The sequence below is a fragment of the Ceratotherium simum genome, chromosome 21 (assembly GCF_057802395.1).
Source record: "Ceratotherium simum simum isolate JZ-2026a chromosome 21, ASM5780239v1, whole genome shotgun sequence".
Classification (NCBI taxonomy): Eukaryota; Metazoa; Chordata; class Mammalia; order Perissodactyla; family Rhinocerotidae; genus Ceratotherium; species Ceratotherium simum.
The window spans coordinates 29,512,091-29,531,917 of record NC_141920.1 but is presented as its reverse complement, the minus strand read 5'-3'; the positions used below and the strand labels follow the sequence as shown (position 1 = coordinate 29,531,917).

Genomic DNA, 19,827 nt, shown 5'->3' with positions numbered 1-19,827 from the left:
TGACTTCCACCATCACCCATTTCAACATACATAAACAAGCTCTTTTTTATAAATCAGAAATTTTGTGTCATTCCATTTTCTTCTTAATTTGTATTTCCATTCTAATTCCTGGGGATAACTTTATCCCAGTGTAGTATATTTTATATTTGAAAGTCTTTTATTAACCACAACATCATACACATCACAGAAGACTAAGAGAACACAGAGAACTAGCACAAAAAATATATACATATAAAGTGAATTTTTTAAAGCTTCTTCTTATGACCATAAGGCTCTAAGTGTTAAAATTTTTGGATTGAATTACACAATTGATCAAAACAATCTAAATATATGACAAATTTTGATAAATCATTATTAAAATAACCATTAAAATGTTAACAGAAATGCAATGAGATAGATGGGGGGTTTTATGATGCTTTGATTAAAGGCGGCTTTCTGGCCAGTAGTATGTTGAACTGTCCTTTTATCTTTTGTCCCAAAGTCTTCACACCAAGGGCAATGCACCATAGCTAGATTCGAGATGTTTGTAGGAACGCCTTTCTTTTATAACACAGGAGAAGAAGAATTGAGAAACAGCAAGCTGGAGAGGGATCCGACCTTAGTGCTCATTCCCAAGCAGATCAATTTCAGGAAAGAGTCATATGAGGGTTTGGCATCTGGAAATTAATTGTATTAAACTGTCAATATACGTCTCCCTAGGATGTCCTTATGTCCCCCCAGGGGAAAGTGCCGCACCAGTAACTGTAGACAGACTGCAAATTGGCTATGAATGTGGCTTCGTCTCATCCACATTCCCCCTCACTCACTTTGGTCATCTTTCTGTCTTTGGAACATGCTAGGCTCCACCTCAGGGCCTCTGCCCAGGCCCTTCCCTCTGCCTGAGATGCACTTCCCCAGACCCAGCGTCTCCCAGTCCCCTCCCTCCTCTGACCCTCCCCCAGCCCCTTTGCTTTATGTTCCAGTTACCAGGACTGCATAGCAAATTATCCCAAACTTATTCCAATATTCTAAACGTCCTCCAAATCCCCAAAATTATTATCCTCACATATTCTACAGGTCTGGAATTTGAACAGGGCCAGCAGGGATGGCTTGTCTCTGCTCCCTGACTCTGGGATCTCAGCTGGATGATTCACAGGCTGGGATCATCTGAAGGCCCCTTTACTAACATGTCTGGCCATTAATGCTGGCTGTCAGCATGGGACTTTGGTTCTTCTTTACATGGGTCTACCTTATCATCCACACTCCACCTTATCATCTGTCCACATGGGCTAGTTTGGGCTTCCTTGTAGCTTGGTGGCTGGGTTCCAAAAGTGAGTGTCCCAAGTGTCCCAGGTGCAAGCTACATCAACGTTAATGACCCAGCCTCGTAAATCACGTAGTGTTTGCTACACTCTGTTCATCAGGAAGTCACAAAGTCCCACCCAGGTTCCAGGGGAACAGAAGTAGACTCCCCCTCTTCTTGGGAGTGGCAAGGTTCTGAAAGATTCTATGGGATTGCTGTGGCCATTTTTGGAAAACGCGATTTGCCATATTCATTTTTCATATGTGTGCTTGATGGTCACTTCTTCCATAAACTCTTCTCTTAACCTGCCCCACCTCCAAACAAGATCAGGTGCCCCTGTGTATGCTCCCAGAACCCCTGCAGGGTCATGGAACTGCCTTTTTCCTCACTATCCACCCCACCAGAGCAGGAGCTCCATGAGGCAGGGCCCACGTCTTGCTCACTGTGGTATCCCGAGAACCAAGTATAATGCCCAGAAATGCGAGGATGCTCCTTGAGCATCTTTTGCATGAAGGAAGGAATTGACAAAGAAAGGGCTGTTGTTTCAGTTGTGCCCACAGTGAATGTATCAATACACCGTGTCCCAAGTCTCCAGGCGGCCATCCTCACCTGCCATGTGCAAAGGTTTTACCCCGAAGGCATACAAATCACCTGGATGCAGAAGAACGGATGTTTCCAGACCTGTGAGGCCATCGCCCCCACCAAGAACCCAGATGGCACATTCAGCCAAGACAGTCATCTCCTGGTCAACGCCTCAGAGGACAAAACGCCATTCACCTGCCAAGCAGGTCAAGAGGCTCAGACACGGGTCCAGGCCAGTGTGCAGCTGAGCGAGTTTAGAGAAGAGCAAGCGAGTTGGGGTGAGTAGGACTGGAAAAACCAAGCAAGTCAAGGCTCGAACGTGGAGACACACAGGCCGGGTTCAAACACTGGCTCTGCATGTTCCTCATGTGTGACCTTGGGAAAGTCACTTCACCTTTCTGAAACTCAGTTTCTTCAAATATAAAATGGGACAGCAACTGTAGGAACCTCTCAGAATGTGATGCCTTAGGTACCAATAGCAGGAAGCATTGCTCTCATCACACAGCTGCATCCTGACCATGCACCCATTCTACCAAATATTGCTGTGAATAATTAAGATAATGTGAGACATCTTTCCCCAATTTCCACCCATCCTCCCAAGGCCATTCAGATTCAACAATCACTGACCACCTAGGAGGTACTTTCCTTTGGTGCTCTCATTCGATACAAAAACATTCTAAAGTACATATTATAATTCCCATTTTAAACATTAGGAAACTGAGGCTCAGAGAGGTGAGGAGACTTCCTCCAAGACCAAGGTGTGTCTTGGTACCTGAGTCTAGGGTGGGGCTGAGCGTGCCTGGGGCTTGAGTGATAGAAGCAGGAAGCCAGGCTCATCCTGATATCTGCTGTCCCAGGTGCCATAGCATCCAGCTCCCTCTTTGGGACCCTCCTCCTGCTTGGCTGGAAGCTGATTCCCCTGATTGCACTTTCCATCATCTACGTCCTCAGGAGGAGCCTCCCTTCCAGGTAAGGGGGACGCTAAGTAGGGGTTGGGCTCCCAAGGGTAGGACTCCAGGCCAGCAGGGGGCACTGTAGGGAGAAGCAACAAGGTGCTCCAATTTCATCTCTACCTGAAGGCATGTTGAATCCAGAGGGTTCCTGAGAGTTGCCGCCCAAAACCTTCACCCTTCCCCTCTGCCTCTCACAGCTCCAGTCTGAGGATCCACAAAGATGCAGGCTCCCTGGTCCAGGCAGGGGGAGCATTTAAGGAGGGAGACAGAGAGGAAGCTAGTGCAGAGAGAGCACTCTTGAGGTGGTCTCTGAGGAGAGGTCTGAGAAAAGCAAGGCTTTGCCCCAGCTCCCTGCTTCCTCTGCAGGTCACAGCCACTGCAAGGTCCTCTTCAGTGACACAGGACCCTCAATCCCCTCCTGTCTTTTTCAGGAGGACTGACCCAGGAGGGACACTTGCCGTGATGCCTGCAGCTGCTACCGCAGCTTCTCCCGCCTCATCCGCCCTCTGAGACCTGTCCAGTGGTGGCTGCCCCTCCCTGTCTCCTGCAGCCCCCTGAGTGGGTGGCAGGCTGGACTGGAAGATCAGTAGTGAGAGGTGGGCTCTCACATCCTATGCAGGAAGAATCTTCTCTCAAGATTCAGGGCACGAAGTCCATGATCCTGAGCAAGAAACCAGGAGAGGCAGGACAGGCTCCTGCCCAGGGGGAGACTCATACTTGCAGTTCTGAAAGCCCCTTCCTGGCTCCTCAAGGAAAGCCCGTTGTGGGCACACAAGCTCTGCCACAAAACCTTTACATCCCCATCATTAAAATAGGGTTAAAGGAACACTCATGGCCAATAAAAATGTAAAGAGACGTCCAATCTCATGAGTAAGCAGAAAGAGCCAAGCCAACCCACAGTGAGGTGTCATTTTGTCCCTAATCAAACAGCAATAAGGAAGAAGCAACTGCCTCTTTCTTATGCTGCTGATGGGCATGTAAAGGGGCACAGCCACTTTGGAAAAAAGTCTGGAAAACTGTAAGTTGAACATTCACATACACCATAACCTGGCATTTCCACTCTTGAGTTATACTCAGAGAAACTCTTGCACATGTGCACAGGAGATATACACAAATATATACATGGTAGCATGGTTTGAAATTAGCAAAACCTGAGAACAATCCAAATGTCCATCTACAGGATGATGGGCAAACAATTTAGTACAATCACAGGACGGAATGTTATACAGCAGTAAAAATCAAAAACTACAGCTACACACAATAACATGGTTAACTCTGAGAAAAAAAATATTAGGGTGAGTAAGTCCCAAAGGATTTCATGCAGCATGATATTCTTTTTATAAAGCTAAAAAAAAGCTACCAAGTGGCTTTTAGGAATACCTATAAATACGGCAAACCGTATTTCTCAAAAAGGAACAATGAGCCCATTCTACTGCTTCCTGATGTCTCAGGCCTGCTGTTCTACACTAAAGCCCACTCCGTGCCTCTCAGTGGGGAGGAGAAGGGAAGAACACATACACCTTTCCAGGTGTGAAAGGTGGTCCTGGAGTAGATTCAGGGTTGGTCCTGAGGCCCAATTGGCCCTGGTGAAGATCTGGGGGAGGCAGTATAGTCCAAGTTCTGGAGATAGGCTCTCTGTAAAAGGATAAATATGCCCAGGGAAATAGGCATCCTACTCTATTTGTTTCACTGTGGCTTGAACCTCTGTAGTCAGAGAGATGGAGGGCCAGAGCCCACCTCCGTTACCCCTCAGACATGAATCTCCTCTTCAACATTCTCTACTCACAATAGAGCTGCTTCAGCCTCAACATCCCCAAACTTGGCCTCCAATACTGGAAGCCTTAGGGATGTCATGGCCTCCTTCCCCCTCACCTCCATCCTAGAAGCAGGGCCAGGACTAAGATGAGGCAAGCAAAGTGTCCAGGGACCAAAGTTAAAGAAACTCTTTCTCAGGGTTGAGCAAGGACAGTGTCGGCACCTATACAAACCTGCCACCTCACATTTTGAGTCCTAGATGCCCTAGGTCTCCAAGTCCCATGAATTCTGTTCCCTCCTGTTCATTTTTTTGGTTTCTCAGACACTCACTGGCACTTACCTAGATCACGCCAACATCCTCCTCCCAAGTCTCGCTCTGGAGTCTCCAATCCGTACACTACACAGACATTAGAATGGTTTTTTTTTTTAATTTACCTCAAAAGCTTTAGATAGTTCCTCATTCTCTAAATCATACCTCACGAAAGTGATAGGGAATGTCCCAGGTGTCCCATACCTTGAAAAATGAAGCAGTCAGAAAAGTCCCACTTGGACGTGAAGATGCCTCATCCCCTTAAGGAATAACTCGTGTCCCAAGCAAGCCCAGTCCAGAACTTGCACAAAAATAATTGCTCATCTCAAAGGACGTTTTGCCTTCATTTGTTCCACAAATGTTACTGAGCTTATACTATGTAACAGGCACTGTGTTAGACACAGAGAAAATACTGGTGACCATTGGTACAGGCGATCTCTACTCTTGTGGAATTTACAGTCTGATGAGGACAGACGGACAAGAAAGGATGGAGAGAGAGAGGGAGATATGGAGAGAGATAGGAGAAAGAAATAGAACGTGATCAGTGTCCTGAGGAAAATAAAAAGGTGTACAAAATAATGTGGATTGCAATGACAAGATCTCCACAAGAATCAGGAATTAAGTGGCTGCTATCTAGAAAGAATAGTAAACAAAGCCTTTCTGAAAAGGGAATATTTTAGCTGACATCTGAATGTCACAGGAGCCTGGGGAAACACACTCTTGTCACAGGGAACCTATTGTGCCAAGACCTAAAGTATGAAGTAATTTGGAACATTCAAGGAAGAGAAAGGGGGCCACTTTCTGAAATTTCTGATTGAAAGGACTTTGAGAGTAATGGGACATGGAATTATGCTGAAAAGGTGGTCGGGAGACAAATCACACAGGGCTGTCAGCCACGGGAGGGAGCTGGGATTTTAATCAGAGAAGAATGGAAAGACATTAGAGAGTTTCTTCCATTCATTCTCCCTTTCCTTGCTGCCTTTGGCTTCCCCAAAATTGGGAGAGTGGGGGCGGGGGTGGAGAAGTCCAAATATACTTCAAGCCGCACTTTTATGAGTTCCTCCGAGATGTCTCCCAGGAAACTCCAGGCTGCCATTCCAAGCAGCTGGTCAGCCCCTCACCTTACATTTGTCTGAGTGGAAGACAGTGAAAATTCCAGGGCACACATGTCAAGCTTGTTGAGGGTCCTCTTAAAGCCTTCAGTCTGCCTGTGGTGGGGTGAAGCTCTCTTCTCTCCCCTAAGCATGTCCACAATCCATGCTCTAAAGAAATCTCACTCTAATGTCTCGCATGATTCATCACCCGGTCACCCCTTGTATACCGTCAGGGTAGGTGTCGGGTATCACTGGCAGAAGTAGTCTTTGGCAGTCCCTTTTCCTCCTCCTGTGTAGATGGTCCAGCTCCTCCATTTGCAGAGATGCCTGATATCACTTGTTCTCAGCTTTGAGGCCTCAGTAATAGAGTCTCATTACCTCCTTTGTAAAACTTCATATTCAGTATTGAGGACGTGCCAGGCACTTTATTATGTCATTTAATCCTCACAAGCAGACAGTGGATCAATATTATTATCCTATTTTAGAGAGTGGGGAAACTAAGCAAAACCGGGGTCAACTTGTTTAACTATACTCAGTTAGTTGTCTGTTTTCGAAAGTAGTTACATAATGCATTACTAAAGCCCATCCAAAGATAACATCTCTGATGCTTGAGTCCCCATGGTAACAAGTGCTTAAGTTTTTCAGGAAATGAGAGTCAATTCCTTGTCCAGTTCAGGCTAGTTAAGGCCACCAACTCTTCAACTGGGCCTGAGCAGATACCGATCAGTAACTTCCTGACAGCAGGAAGCCAAAAACTCCACCCTCAGATCATGCTAATGCCACCATTTGTGAACATGCATCCTATGAAAAGCCATGAAGCTTGACTACACTCACACAGGTCATCAATTCCCTCACTTCTCCTCACCTACAATCATCCATTCCCACACTTCAGGCCACCCAATCCCTTTATCTCATAAATATCTCTTATCCTCATTTTTGGAGAGGTGGATTTGAGATTTGTTCTCCTGTCTCCTCACTTGGCTTCCTTATGAATCAACCCATTCTCTGCTGCAAACTCGTGATCTTGGTGATTGGCATATTATGCAATGGGCATAAGTAGCCTGGTTCAGTAACAATTTGGTGAGCCAGCCATGTGGAAAGTCTATAAGGACCTTTTGCCTATAGTTCATTGGCCCCTTGTTAGTATCAAGAGCCTGTGGATGGGTCCAAGCAGCTGTTGGGACCACTTGTCCCAGGGACCATTCTGGGATTTTCCCTGGCTTAGTGCTGTGGAATCCCAGCACAAAATTTCTTTTTTTTTGCAATAGAGAAACAGTTTCTGGGTTTGGAAGACATCTTTTTGAGGAGTAACTTCGGTACAAGTGACCAGATTCTTATTTCTTCTTCCTTCTGGTTTGACTTCCAAAAAGGAAGCCTTGGTTTAGCCATCATTGTGAGGGTCTTGGTTTCAGGGATACCTGATATTAAGGAAGAATTAGGGAATCCACTCACAGAAGTTCTCTTGGTTTTGTTTGTTTTCTCAAGATCTGGTTCTAGCTGCAGCAAAAATATACTTTTGACCAGCTGTATCTAAATTCTGAAACAATGGGAAATGCCAGTTTAGTCCCCACATGTAGCCCCCTGGGTTACATTCTCCAGAATTGGGTGACTTGTAGTTACAAGCCGATGAAAAAGATGATATTCTTTCGTAACACTGCATGGCCACAATATTCTTTAGACTCCAGAGAGAAATGGCCAGATGATGGATCCTTAAATTGGAGAAACTTCTAAATTGGAAAAATTTTTAGAGAGTTCCTGTCATAAACAGCTGTTTTATTGGCACCTATGGAAAGACCAAATTAAAAGGGAAATACAAAGAAATTATGACTAGTCTTAAGAACTTAATCAAATTTGGGGTCTCAGCTTCCTCTTATGGTCTTACAGGTGCCAATGAAAGCATTAAGTTAATTAACAAAAGAATGAAAAGAAGCCAAGAGGAAAGTCGAGAGACTCTACTCAACAAGGTGTAAATTTTTAAAATGGTTTTTTTAGGAAATAAGGTAAGCAAAGCAAATATTAAAAGGGGGAGGAAATGTTTAGAAATTTGACATAAAAAGTATCTTAAATGTCCTCTGTACAAATATTAGTAAAAAGATTTAGCAAGTGAACTTAACTCTTTCTAATTGCTGAAACTAAATTTGGATCCAACCGTTTTTAGTGAGTTTTGTATTGTACCTGATTCATAGCAAAAATTTAACAGAAGCTATAAGGTCTTTGTCTATGTCTGCCTGTGTGTTCATGTATGTCTACATGTATATGTTGTAAATGTGAAATTTTTCTGGATGGTATAATTTCTAAGAGCTTTATTTAACTGGCTTAAAGTAAGCACATATATAAATGTAACAGAAACTAAGCCAAATGTTTTTCAAGTTGACATGATATAAAATAATCTTTGGTAAATGAAAGCTATTTAAGTTTGTTAGTTTGTTTAAAATAGAAATGTGAGTTATCAACATTGGATATAATGCAAACATGCAGCCTGTATTCTACCTGGGTTTATTGGTCAAATAAGCCCATGTTATCTCTCTTACAAAACTTGTTAGCAAATTAATAACTTAGAATGATAGCTAATTTTGCCTAATGTCTCATGAAGTCTTATAAGCAATCTAAATAATTATTGGAAACCAGTAGACTAAATAGATACAAAAAGATAAAAATGTTGGGTCAACTTTTTAATATAATTATGTGTTATGGTGTATGTACCTAAAATAACTCCAAAACCTTTTCAGTAACTTAAAACCTTAGAGTTCTGCTAAATTAAGTTAAATGATAAAATTTACTGAGTATCTAAGTCATTTCCACATAAGATATAACATTAGATATTAATTATTAAACATATATTTATCTACCTTTGGCTTCATATTACAGAGAAACTAGAAAAATACTTGGGTTTATTGATAAACACGTTTTGTGCCACACAGAGAAATTTTCTATGAGAAAGCACATGTTTATAGACACTATTTGTGGATCTGCCAACTCACAGGATGCCAATAAACCATTAAGGAAAGCAAGATGTATGTTTTCAGTAGGGAAGATTTAAGGAATGGAGATATTTTTGTTTGCTTTGTTAAAAAAGATAAATTCGTACTAGGATAAAGTACTAGGAAGGAAAGAAGGCATGGGACAAATTCTGAATGTAAAAAGAAAGTTAGAAAAAGTTTGTGGAAGAGGAACCCTGAGGAAAGAATTTTGTGCATTGTCAAGTTGGCTAAGATTAAAATAAATTTAATTAAGTAAATAAGTTTTAATATCAAAAATAAGCTGGTGAGAAATTAGAATTTGGTTTTTTTCTTTCTCTTAATGGTAAAATTTTCTTGAACTTTTAGTCTGCTCTTGATAAAGCAATTATAAAAGGCTTGTCGTTACCTTTGAGTAACTTTACATGAAAGACAGAAAATCTATGTTTTGTCAAAAGAATTTCCTATGTTCAAAAAAGCTGATGTCTCTCTATGAAGGTATTTTTTTAACTGTTTAACTCTGTATATTTGCCTTTAACATCTGTTGTCACTTTGGATAAATGGATAACTAAGCATTGTTTCACAATGAGCATTGTTTCCTATTTGACCAAGTGTTTTAAAACCTTTTGATATATTTGACAAACTTCTCCAAAAATTCAAATCCTAAATAAAGTCTTTCTTTTGACCTGAAAGTAACTTTGAGAATTTCCAATGGGCCCTGGGACTTCTCAAAGAAATGTTCTCTCTATAAAGAGGGAGATATTAAACTAATTAGGCTTATTTGGTATGTTAAATTACACGGAGAGCATTGTCAAATAAATGATGATAAACCCTCTTAGGTTATTTGTGTGAGCGAATGTTATTAATATGAGTGTTTAAAAATTATATAGCATTCCTAAAATTCTGATCTGTTCTGGTTTTCAGTCATAATTCTAGTTATTATCTGAAAATATTATGTCACAGAAATAACCAAGTTTCTTTGTCAATTGCCATTGTTAAGTCTCTTGTCATTAACAGACCGTTATTGTTTTACTCTGATGTTTTTGCAAATATGTTTCATCTTCAGAGAGATTCATGGAAAGGACTCTGACACTTACTCTAGAACGCAGGTTTCTGGTAAACTTTCAGATTATAAAACTGAACTAGTAATAAATTACAGAACACTAATGGAGAAAATGATGACTTCATAAAACTGCTAACAGAAGGTCAAGATCAATAACTGATTACAAGGGACTGAATGAACTAATGAGGATGATTATAATTTTTATGACTTTTCATTTGAAATATTGCTGATTTTTTTAATGTTTTTTTTCCAGATTTAAGGAAACCTTTTTCTCTTTTCCCCTAAGCTAACTATGACTAATAACAATTTGATAAATTATACCTTTGTGAGCAAAATTGAAACATTTATCTTTTTCTTCCTAGAATCTGGAAATTCTTGATGAATGAGTATTCTTTATTTTCATGGCAATATATTTATTTGCATAAGTTCAATGAGAATTTGTTCTTCTTATAACAAGACACAATTGGAAACTGGTTAAATTGCCAAGGCTTTAACTGGAATGTCCTATTTGAGAGAGACATACATAGACTCAGATATGACCAAACAGCTTTAAGGAACAAAGATTGACTTTGTGGAATAAAACCACTTGGAAATATTGTCCTGGTACCTTGCTTACAGGGCTCCCAGCAACCTTACTAGGTTATTAAAGAATGTCACTCCCTGGAAGGTGCAAGAACCTCAGAATATTTTGGGGAACCTCAAGAAGAGGGGAATCCACCCAAATCTATAGGTATTGCAGGTGGAGTCTGATGACAAAGTCCTTGGCTTGGCGTTCCTGGCCTCATGAGGCCTTTAAAGTTCAATCTGAGATTCCTTATAAAAAGTTCCAGCAAAACAGATTTAAAAGAGCCTATATGATCAATTGCTATTCTTTCAGTACTTATAAATTATTGGGCCAAGTTTATCAAAATTAGACTAATTTTGCAAGCCAATGAGTCTTAATTTGGCTACCTTTGGTAAAAATGAGTGTGATTTTAGAGAGAAAAATTATGTTTCAGTAGAAACTATAATACACATTCTAGTTCTGTGAATTGTCTTTGAGGTTTCTGTTTTCCACCTGTAAACTGGACTGGATCTTGAATTCTTCTAGTTTTCTCAAATATCTTACTACAAATCTCCAAACTAACGTTTTTAATTTTTTCCATCCTTTTCATTTGGAATCATTGAGAACTGAAACCACTATCTTTCCTGAAGCCCTGCAAGCTGAAGCAGACAACTTGATACAAACTTAAGAGAGATCACCATGATAGCATGCCTGTTGCTGGGTAAGCCACTCAAAAAGATACCTGAACACCTGACGACATTATCAGAGACATTTCAAACTGCAAAAGATGCTTCTACCCTAACATCTGGAAATCTTGGCTGCCTCTCCCTTGGGCTCAGTAATTGGTTTATAATTTTCCCCAAGTATTAACCTTGTTTTTCTTTTTGTTTCTCTAGAAATGCTTCTTATTAAATACCTGGTTACTTGCATACACAATATAGACCTAACTTTAGGACACTCTTCCTATGTCCTAGAGATGATCCAGGAGACCCAGAGGGAACTCAAAATAATGAACTATACATGGCCAGGTATTCCTCTGTACCATCTTTGTCATGGAGACTGGGTCCTATTGAAACTCTGGAAGTATAAGTACCCAGAAGATCAACTTCACCTCTACTGGATGGGACCATACAAGGTGCTGCTAAAGACCCATTCCTCAGTGAAATTAAAAGGAGTCAAGCAACGGATTCATCACACTCAAGCTAAGTTGGTCCCACTAGAGTCATCAGGGTCACTGTGTCTTATCTACAGAAACACCACAGGAAAAGGGAACCAAACTGTAGAATTACATCACAACTGGAGTCACTCAAACCTTGTCTGGCTTCACACTCAAGACACTTACTTCTCTGAATGTACAAGTGAACCCCTGACAGACCTCAAATTGCTGTTCAGAAAATGGTCTCCTAAAGATAAGTAATGAATGACTCCCAGGATCTTACCTTACTTCTTGGACTATTTGCTTGTCTTTTCCTAATATTCTACTTGCTTATAATTTATTGTGTACTACCCGAAGGGCTAAATCACTTCCTTTGTAAACCTAAGCATAGATTCTATTATAGCTTCGGTGAGATAAAGACTATAAAGATGATTGTCCTTTTCCTTTTCCGTTATGCTTCCTTGTTGACTTTGACCCCCCCCCCCACGACAGGAAGGACAATTCAATAATTAGAATTTCTCAGACATTGGCAAAGGCAGGTAGTCTTCTAGATGTTAGATATGTAATCTCAAGCCTTATGCAGTGCATGACTCATGGGGACCCCTTGATAATTCCAGTTTATAATGTCACCAGACTCTCCCCTTAGAAATTAAAACTCAACCTATAAACATGTCCCATACGGAGTCTGGCTGAGCCAGATGTCCAATCAGACAACAAGCTACCTAGCTACAGCAGGTATCCCCAGAGGTGTTGGGTCTAGACTGGTTTTCAGGACTGTTCTCTTGGATTCCTCAAGGTATTAGATCTATTCTTCAGGGACAATTAAAATTTGAGCTGTCTATACTTCTTATCCTTCTGGTTGGATATCTGATTATAAAATGTGCTATTAGATTTTGTACTAAAACTGTTGAACAAGGTGCAAAAATTCTAATAATGCAAAATGTCAACCAAAACTGGAAACAAGGGAGTATTTCCAAATGAGTGCTAAACAATTTGATTCCTCTAACACAGATCTATGCCCCAACTCAGCAGAAAGTAGCTAGAATGGTGGTTGCCCCAAATCCTTCAAGATTGAGGAATGAAACAAGACAAGGGGAGACTGAAACTGGGGGTAAATTTGCTTTAACTATACTTGGTTAGTTGTCTGTTTGCAAGAATAGTTAGATAATGCATTACTAAAGCCCATCCTATAGATAACACCTCTCATGCTGGGATCATCATGGTAACAGGTGCTTAAGTTTTTCAGGTACTGACAGTCAATTCCTTGTTCAGTTCAGGCTGGTTAAGGCCACCAACTCTTCAACTGGTCAGGTGCAGATGACCAATAGGTGACCTCCTGATGTCAGGGAGCCAAAAACTCCACCCTCAGATCATCATAATGCCACCACTTTATGAACATGTGTCCTATGAAGACACATGAAGCTTGACTACACCTGCACAGATCATCAATTACCTCACTTCTCCTTACCTTCTATCGTCTATTCCCACACTTCAGACCACCCTGCCCCATTATCCCATAAATATCCCTAATCCCCATGTTTGGAGCGGTGGATTTGAAGTTTGTTATCCCTTCTCCTCACTTGGCTGCCTTGTGATAAACACTTTCTCTGCTGCAAACTTGTAGTCTCAGTGATTGGCATATCGTGGGACAGGCAAAATGAGCCTGCTTCAGTAACATAAGGCTCAGAGAGAGTCATGACTTGCCCACATTCATGCCACCTCATAAGGCCAGGGCCAGAATCAGAGTTCTTTGTGCCCCACATCAGCTGTCTTACCATAACACTTGCCATAACCTCTCTCTCTCCCTCCCTCCCTCTCTGTCTCGCACACACACAGGGACATATAAACAATCCAAACTTGTATAAATATATATTAGAAACTAAATATCTATTAGAAATCAAGTACACTCAATCCAACTCCCCAGAGAGATCTCCTATTTCTGATTTGCTGCACATCCTTTTAGGTCTCATCTATCCACAAAGTGGATTTCAGGTACTGGGTGGTGGGAGGATCAGAAAATGTCTGAGATCCCTCCCAAGCCCAGGAAGTCAATATTCCCTTGAATGACCTTAATGGTTTCTTGCCAGGAGGAATTAAGTATTTCCTCAGTTCCTGTTGAGCCCAAGTTCTATGCTGAGGAGGGAAGCCTTGAAACTTTTCCGACAGGAACACATTTATATTTCCCTTGATGCCAGTGTAGACAAACACTCCTGTGCCCTAATGAGTTGTTGTTCTCCTAGTTCCCCTCTGGATGCCTGGATATCCTGTTCTTTCTGGATTTAGAGGAGGAGCGATGAGGAGCATAGTTTTTCACACAAGTGGGTTTGACTCTCACCACTTTGTGACTCTGAAAAGATTCCTAAAATCTCTGAGCCTCAATTTTCTCAGCAACTTAAAGGAAATAATACCCATCTCATAGGACTACGCTGAGGAGCAAACAACATAGTGCAAGATGATTAAATGATTGAGGCTGCCCCTCCTGTTTTCGAGATAAAGCTCACCCAGCAGTATCATATGGATGTGTGTTTAACTGGGCTCCTGACTTACATTTGGGCAGGACACAGTGCAGCAGTAACAGTTGTCACCAAAGATGAAGAAGTTAAGACCCTCAAGTGTGGACTCCCAAGCCCTCAGAAGACTCTTGTCTCAACCCTCCATTCTGCAGGAAGCAGAGGGCCTGCCTAAAAATTGAGAGGAGGCTCAAGGAGGTAGGACAGTGTGGTGGCCACAGCCTGGCCTGGGAGCAGGCTAAGATTAAGAAAAGGAGTCAGTCCAAGAAGGGCCCACCAGGTCACATGTTGCCAAGGTTCATCTGGAGGTAAGAGAGGGACACACACTCTTAATTCCCAGGAACTCCCGGAATCCTTGGTTGTGATAATGGGGGAACTGGGGCTTGATCAAGGGTTTGCAAAAGATGTCCATAGACAATAGAAGGGGTGTCCATGGAAAATAGAAGGACTGAGGGAGGGGGCAGTGTCTGATGTCACAGGACTGAATATTGACTCCCCACACTGTCCCAAGCTGAGCACAGATGCTGGCATGAATCGACACACAGGAAACCTGCATGACTGACTGAGTAGTCAGATGGACATGTTTCCCCACAGCTGCTCCCTTCCCTTCACAGTGGAAACTTCTGTCTGCTGCCTCCATCCTTCCTGAGGAGCTCAGCCTGAGAGAAGGAACCTTTGAGGTCTGGGGAGCTCCACATGCCTCCACTCACTGGCCACCTGCCTCCCACACACCTTTCCGCAACACAGAGACCCCAGGGAGGGGTCTCAAGACAAGACCTGGAGCAGTTGAACAAGAAACCTTGGTGAGCTCATTCCACCTCCCAAGGATGGAGAAGAAAAGGTCCTGACTCCCACCATCATGTATAAGTTCTCTAGAGCACTACATGTCTCCCACATGAAGCTCAAACTTCTCCAGCTTAGGTTTGTTTTTTGAATCTGTATAATGGGAAGAGACATTTTGTAGCATCTTACATTCTTCCCAACCCTGCTTTTAAAGCACAAATGCTCTAGCATGCTGTATTAGTTTTCTATTGCTGCATTAAAAACTTACCACACAACTTAGTGGATTAAATAACAAATGTTTTCTCTCAGTATTTCTAGGTCAGGAATATGACTGTGGCTTAACCTGGTTCTCTGACTCAGAGGCTCATAAAGGCTGTAGTCAGGGTGTCAGCCAGGGACACCGTCAACTCAAAGCTTCGCTGGGGGATGTGGATCTGCTTCCAAGCTCACTTCCAGTTGACAGGACTCAGACCCTTGCTGGCCACTGACCAAAGACATCAGTTCCCTGCCTCATGGATCTCTCCATAGGGCAGTTCACAATGTTGCAGCTGATTTTTCTCAGAATAAACAAGAGAGTGATAAAGGATGAGCAGGACAGGAGTCACAGACTTTTAGAGACCTAATTTTGGAAGTGACGTCCCATCACTGTTGCAATTTTCTATTCGTTTAGAACTGAGTCACTAGGTGCAGCCACACTCAAGGGAAAGAGATTGTACAAGGATGTGAATTCCAGGAGGCAGGATCATTGGGAGCCATCTTAAAGACAGTCTACTACATATGCCAAAAATCTTGGAATGATCCTTGATCCTCTTTTCCCTCATACCCCACATCCAACTCACACCCCACATCTTATCATCTCTATATTCTAAATAGACCCAGATTCCAATCACTTCCCACCAGCTCCATGGATACCACCTTGGTCTAAGTCATTGTTATCACTCTCGTGGATTATTGCCATAGTCTCCTAACTCTGGGCTCCCTGCTTCCACCTGTAGACACCTCAGGTTATTCTCCTCAGAGCAACCAGAGGGATCCCATCACTCTTCAAACCCAACAGCCTATTCATATCTCAGAGTAAAGCCAAGGGCATCAGCGATGACCTATGATGGCAACCTGAGTTGCCCCCACCTCTCTGACTCCATCTCCTACCACTTTCTCACTTGCACACTGGGCTCCGGCCACAATGGGCCCTTGACCTTCACAGTCCTCTCTCAGAGACTTGCCTTTGTTTTCCTCTCTTCCTGGAATGCTCTTCTCCAGATGTCTTCACAGCTCACTCCTTCACTGCTTTCAAGTCTCTACCCAAATATCACATCATTTTTGAAAGACTCTCCAACTGCCCTATATAAAAGAGTCCCTGCAAGCCTAGCATTCCTATCCCCTTTACACTGCCATATGCTTCTTGAAGCAATCTCACCATCTGACATTCTATGTATTTACTTGGTTGTTTATTACATGGCCCCACTCACACACATATCAGCTCTTTGGGGACATTGGGGTTGCCTGTTTTTTTTCATCTTCACTGTTATAACCCCAGTATCTAGAACAACCAGCTGGGAACAACCAGATACATAATAAAGACTTGCTGAGTGAATAACTGGATGCTTCCTTCTGGCCTTTGGTTACTTTTTTCAACATAAACTAGTTGGAATTCAAAAACTTTTCTCCACAAGACACCTGGCTCTTGCATTCAAAATCCTTAGCTCTACAATGTACTGCATTGCCTTTGAGCTTAAAAGACCCACTCAGGAGCTCAGCCACCTCTTTGCTCTCAGCTGTGTCCACCTTCACCCTTCATGCCTGAGTCTCAGATTGTAATTCTAATGGAAGCTCGGGGGAATGGTCTGTATAGACAACGCATGGAAATGTATGGTGGGAGTCTGCTGTGTTAATATCCCCAAATCTTATCCCATCCCACAGGCATGAGGCTTCCTCCCCTTTCCTTTCTGTTATATCTACCAGAGCTCACCCAAGAGCCAGGCACCAGGAACAGAGACATCCAAGAAGTGTGCCTTTTTGTCCCCCAAAAACATTCACCCAGGGGAGCGTCCGATACTAAGAGTAGAGGCCAGCCCTGACCAAGTGAGTTCAGGGATGAGGGTGCTGTGAAGCCACCACAGTGGTTTCGTTAATAAGTGTCAGGCTCCCAGGGCTTGCAGAGATGGAGGAGCCTCAAGAGAGAATAAAAAGAGGAGAGGGCAGCTGTAGGATGCCAGAAAATGTAGGGATCCTGTGGCTCTAATACTTCTGGAGAGAGCCAGATCAGAGGCTGACACCTGGGGTCACTACACACCCACTTACCATGAATCCACTAGCCATCTCCCCTGGGTTCAAAAACATCTGTTAAACATTCTCAGTAGGAACAGTGCAGACCCAACCTGTTCTCTCATTGAGGCATATACTCTGGTAGTCAATGTAAAGATGGAATATACATCCATGATTACAAACTCTCGTAGGTAATTAAGGGTGCTGTAGGTGTATCTATAACAAGGAGGAGAAAGGGGGTGGACATCCCCAGTACAAGAAGAAAGGGAGGATTAGGGGGAGTTTGAGTCACTGCATAAAGGCCAGTGTAGCCGAGCTCAAACATGAATGAACAAGCTGGGAGTTGAGGCTGGCAAGGTATTTGGCGGACACGTGAGAAGAATCTTATTTTACCTTAACCAGTGAGAAGCCACATAAAGAGAATGACATGATCAGATTTCTCTTTTAAAAGCAGCACTCTGGCTACAGCATAAGGAAAAGACTGAAATAGGGAGAGAGTGAGTGAGGCAAATTGATAGGCTGTCCAAGCCAGAGATGAGAGTGGAGAGAGAGACACAGGAGGATTAAGACATATTTAGATGAAAGGATGTGGAGAAGGAAGGGGAGTTCTCAAACTGACACCAAGGCTTTCCAGCTTGACTAACTGAGTCGATGTGGGTGTCAGACACTGAGATGGGGACACAGGACCAAGAGTCTGATGGATGAGGTGAGTGATGAGAGCGGTTTGTAGATGCTAAGCAGACAGTAGGATTAGGCATGTAGGTGTCTTGTCCACTGTCATGCACATATGGGGTGGGTCCAGGATTCCAACCAAGGCCCTTTTGGCCCCAAAACCTGTCTTCTAATGACATGATCAATGGCCTCTGCCAGCAAGGAGCACTAAGCCCAGTGAAGGAGGGAACTCTAATGAGTGGGAATGGGGAACTAGGTCGCCAAGGGTGGTGTTCTAGTTACTATTGCTACATAACAAAACACCCCAAAATTTAGGGGCAATTAACAACCATTTCATTATGATCAGTGAGGCTGTGGATCAGGAATGCAGACAGGTCACAAGAATAGGTTGTCTCTGCTTATGTGGTCTGGGGCCTCAGCTTGGAAGACTCAGCTAGGGGTGATAACTTCTGGGGGCTGGAATCATCTGGAAAATTCTTCATTTATATGGCTATCAATTGATCCTGACTATTGACTGGCACCTTAGCTGGGTTTTCAGGTAGAACTCATACACGCGTCCTTGTCATGTGGTCTCTGTGCATGTGCTAGTTTCAGCTTCATCACAGCATGCAGGAAGATCCAAAAATGAGCATCCCAGGAGAGCAAGGTAGAAGTACAGGAAATTTTTATGGTATAACCTCAGATGTCACATCACATCACCTGTGCTGTAGTCACAAGCCTGCCCAGATTCAGGGAGGAGGGAACATTTACCCATTTCTCCATGGGAGGAGTGTCAAAGAGCATGCAAGGATATTGTTGCAGTCAGCTCTGGAGAATACAATCCGTCACCATTGAAAAAGGGAGTGGGTTGGGATGATGGATGCTAAAGGGAGCAGGACTATGGCCAGTTCCTCCTCAAGGTCTCCATGTGGAATCTCTCTCAGAAAAAAAAAAAAAAGCTAGAATAATATGGTCTCAAGGGAAGAAGACACCTGTCATGTGACAGAACAATCTAATCCTGTCTCTCACTTCCTCTTTGGTTCTTCCTCTTCTCATCACCAACATGCAGTCAGTGCTGGGAAGGAGGCAAAGGTCAGGAGCAGTGGGGAAACTGAGCCACAGAAGACAGTGTCTGGCATGGGGCCCAAGAAGGAAAGAGCTCACAGCTGAGAGGCTCTGGACACAATCTTGTGTGCTGGCTGTTGCTGCTCAGAAGAAAAGAGGAGGAGAATTCTTGTTGTGGGAGTTTCTCCTGCTCATCCACTCCCCTCTGCCCAGAGGTGGACCCAGAGTGGGGCACACAGAAGAAACCACCCCTCCTTCCGGCTATGACTCAGGGTGTGTTACTCTCCCTGCAGGATGAACATGCTAAGGCCCCCCAACACACACACACAGGCCTCCTCCATCGTCTAAAGCAGAAACTACCCTCCCCCACCAAAGACCTAACTCCCTGCTCACCCAAAGCCACTTCCCCCACAGGTGAACTCTCAAAGCCAGGGGCGAATATCAGTCACAGCTCATTTTACCACTGACACGTCTGGAGTGGGGAGAACAGGACCCCATTCCCCTGAGGCCCCATTTGCAGGGGCCCTCCTCCTGAACAGCTGTGCAGTTCATCAGAGCCCAGTTGTTGGACAGTTACAGAACACACCCTCCAGTATGGCAAACGATGTCCCTGGGGCTCCTGGATGAGGCAGGGCCACCAGTGTCTCTGAGATGGAGTGGGGTGGCCCAGAGGACAGAGCCTAGGCAGTAAGGGGGTCTACCAGGGCCTCTCCTAGAGACTTGGGACCCTTATAACAGTAATTTCTTAGCTTGTATCTGATTCCTATTTCATAATCTAGAAGCAGAAACTGTCAAAATCCACAGCCATTTCCTCCCATCATAGTCACTTCCTCATAACAGGAGACAAGCGTTCCCCT

The 19,827-nt window shown here is 43.3% G+C and overlaps 1 protein-coding gene across 3 annotated transcripts in view; it reads left to right on the top strand.

Moving 5' to 3' along the window:
* LOC101406909 (signal-regulatory protein beta-1-like) overlaps positions 1-12,546 on the top strand; it is a 37,321-nt gene extending 24,775 nt beyond the window's left edge. The window contains exons 4-9 of one of the 3 annotated variants that reach the window (XR_015555613.1): positions 1,831-2,142; positions 2,722-2,833; positions 3,249-3,413; positions 7,861-7,976; positions 11,165-11,261; positions 11,515-12,546. Coding sequence is in view for 1 of the 3 variants with exons in the window: in XM_014790133.2 (XP_014645619.2) it covers positions 1,831-2,142; positions 2,722-2,833; positions 3,249-3,327 (503 nt within the window). In the remaining 2 variants the exon portion in view is untranslated. Of the gene's footprint in view, positions 1-1,830; positions 2,143-2,721; positions 2,834-3,248; positions 3,673-7,860; positions 7,977-11,164; positions 11,262-11,436 lie in introns of those variants that run through there. The other 2 variants (XR_015555612.1, XM_014790133.2) reach the window with 2 other exon arrangements.
* The last annotated feature ends 7,281 nt before the right edge of the window (positions 12,547-19,827 follow it).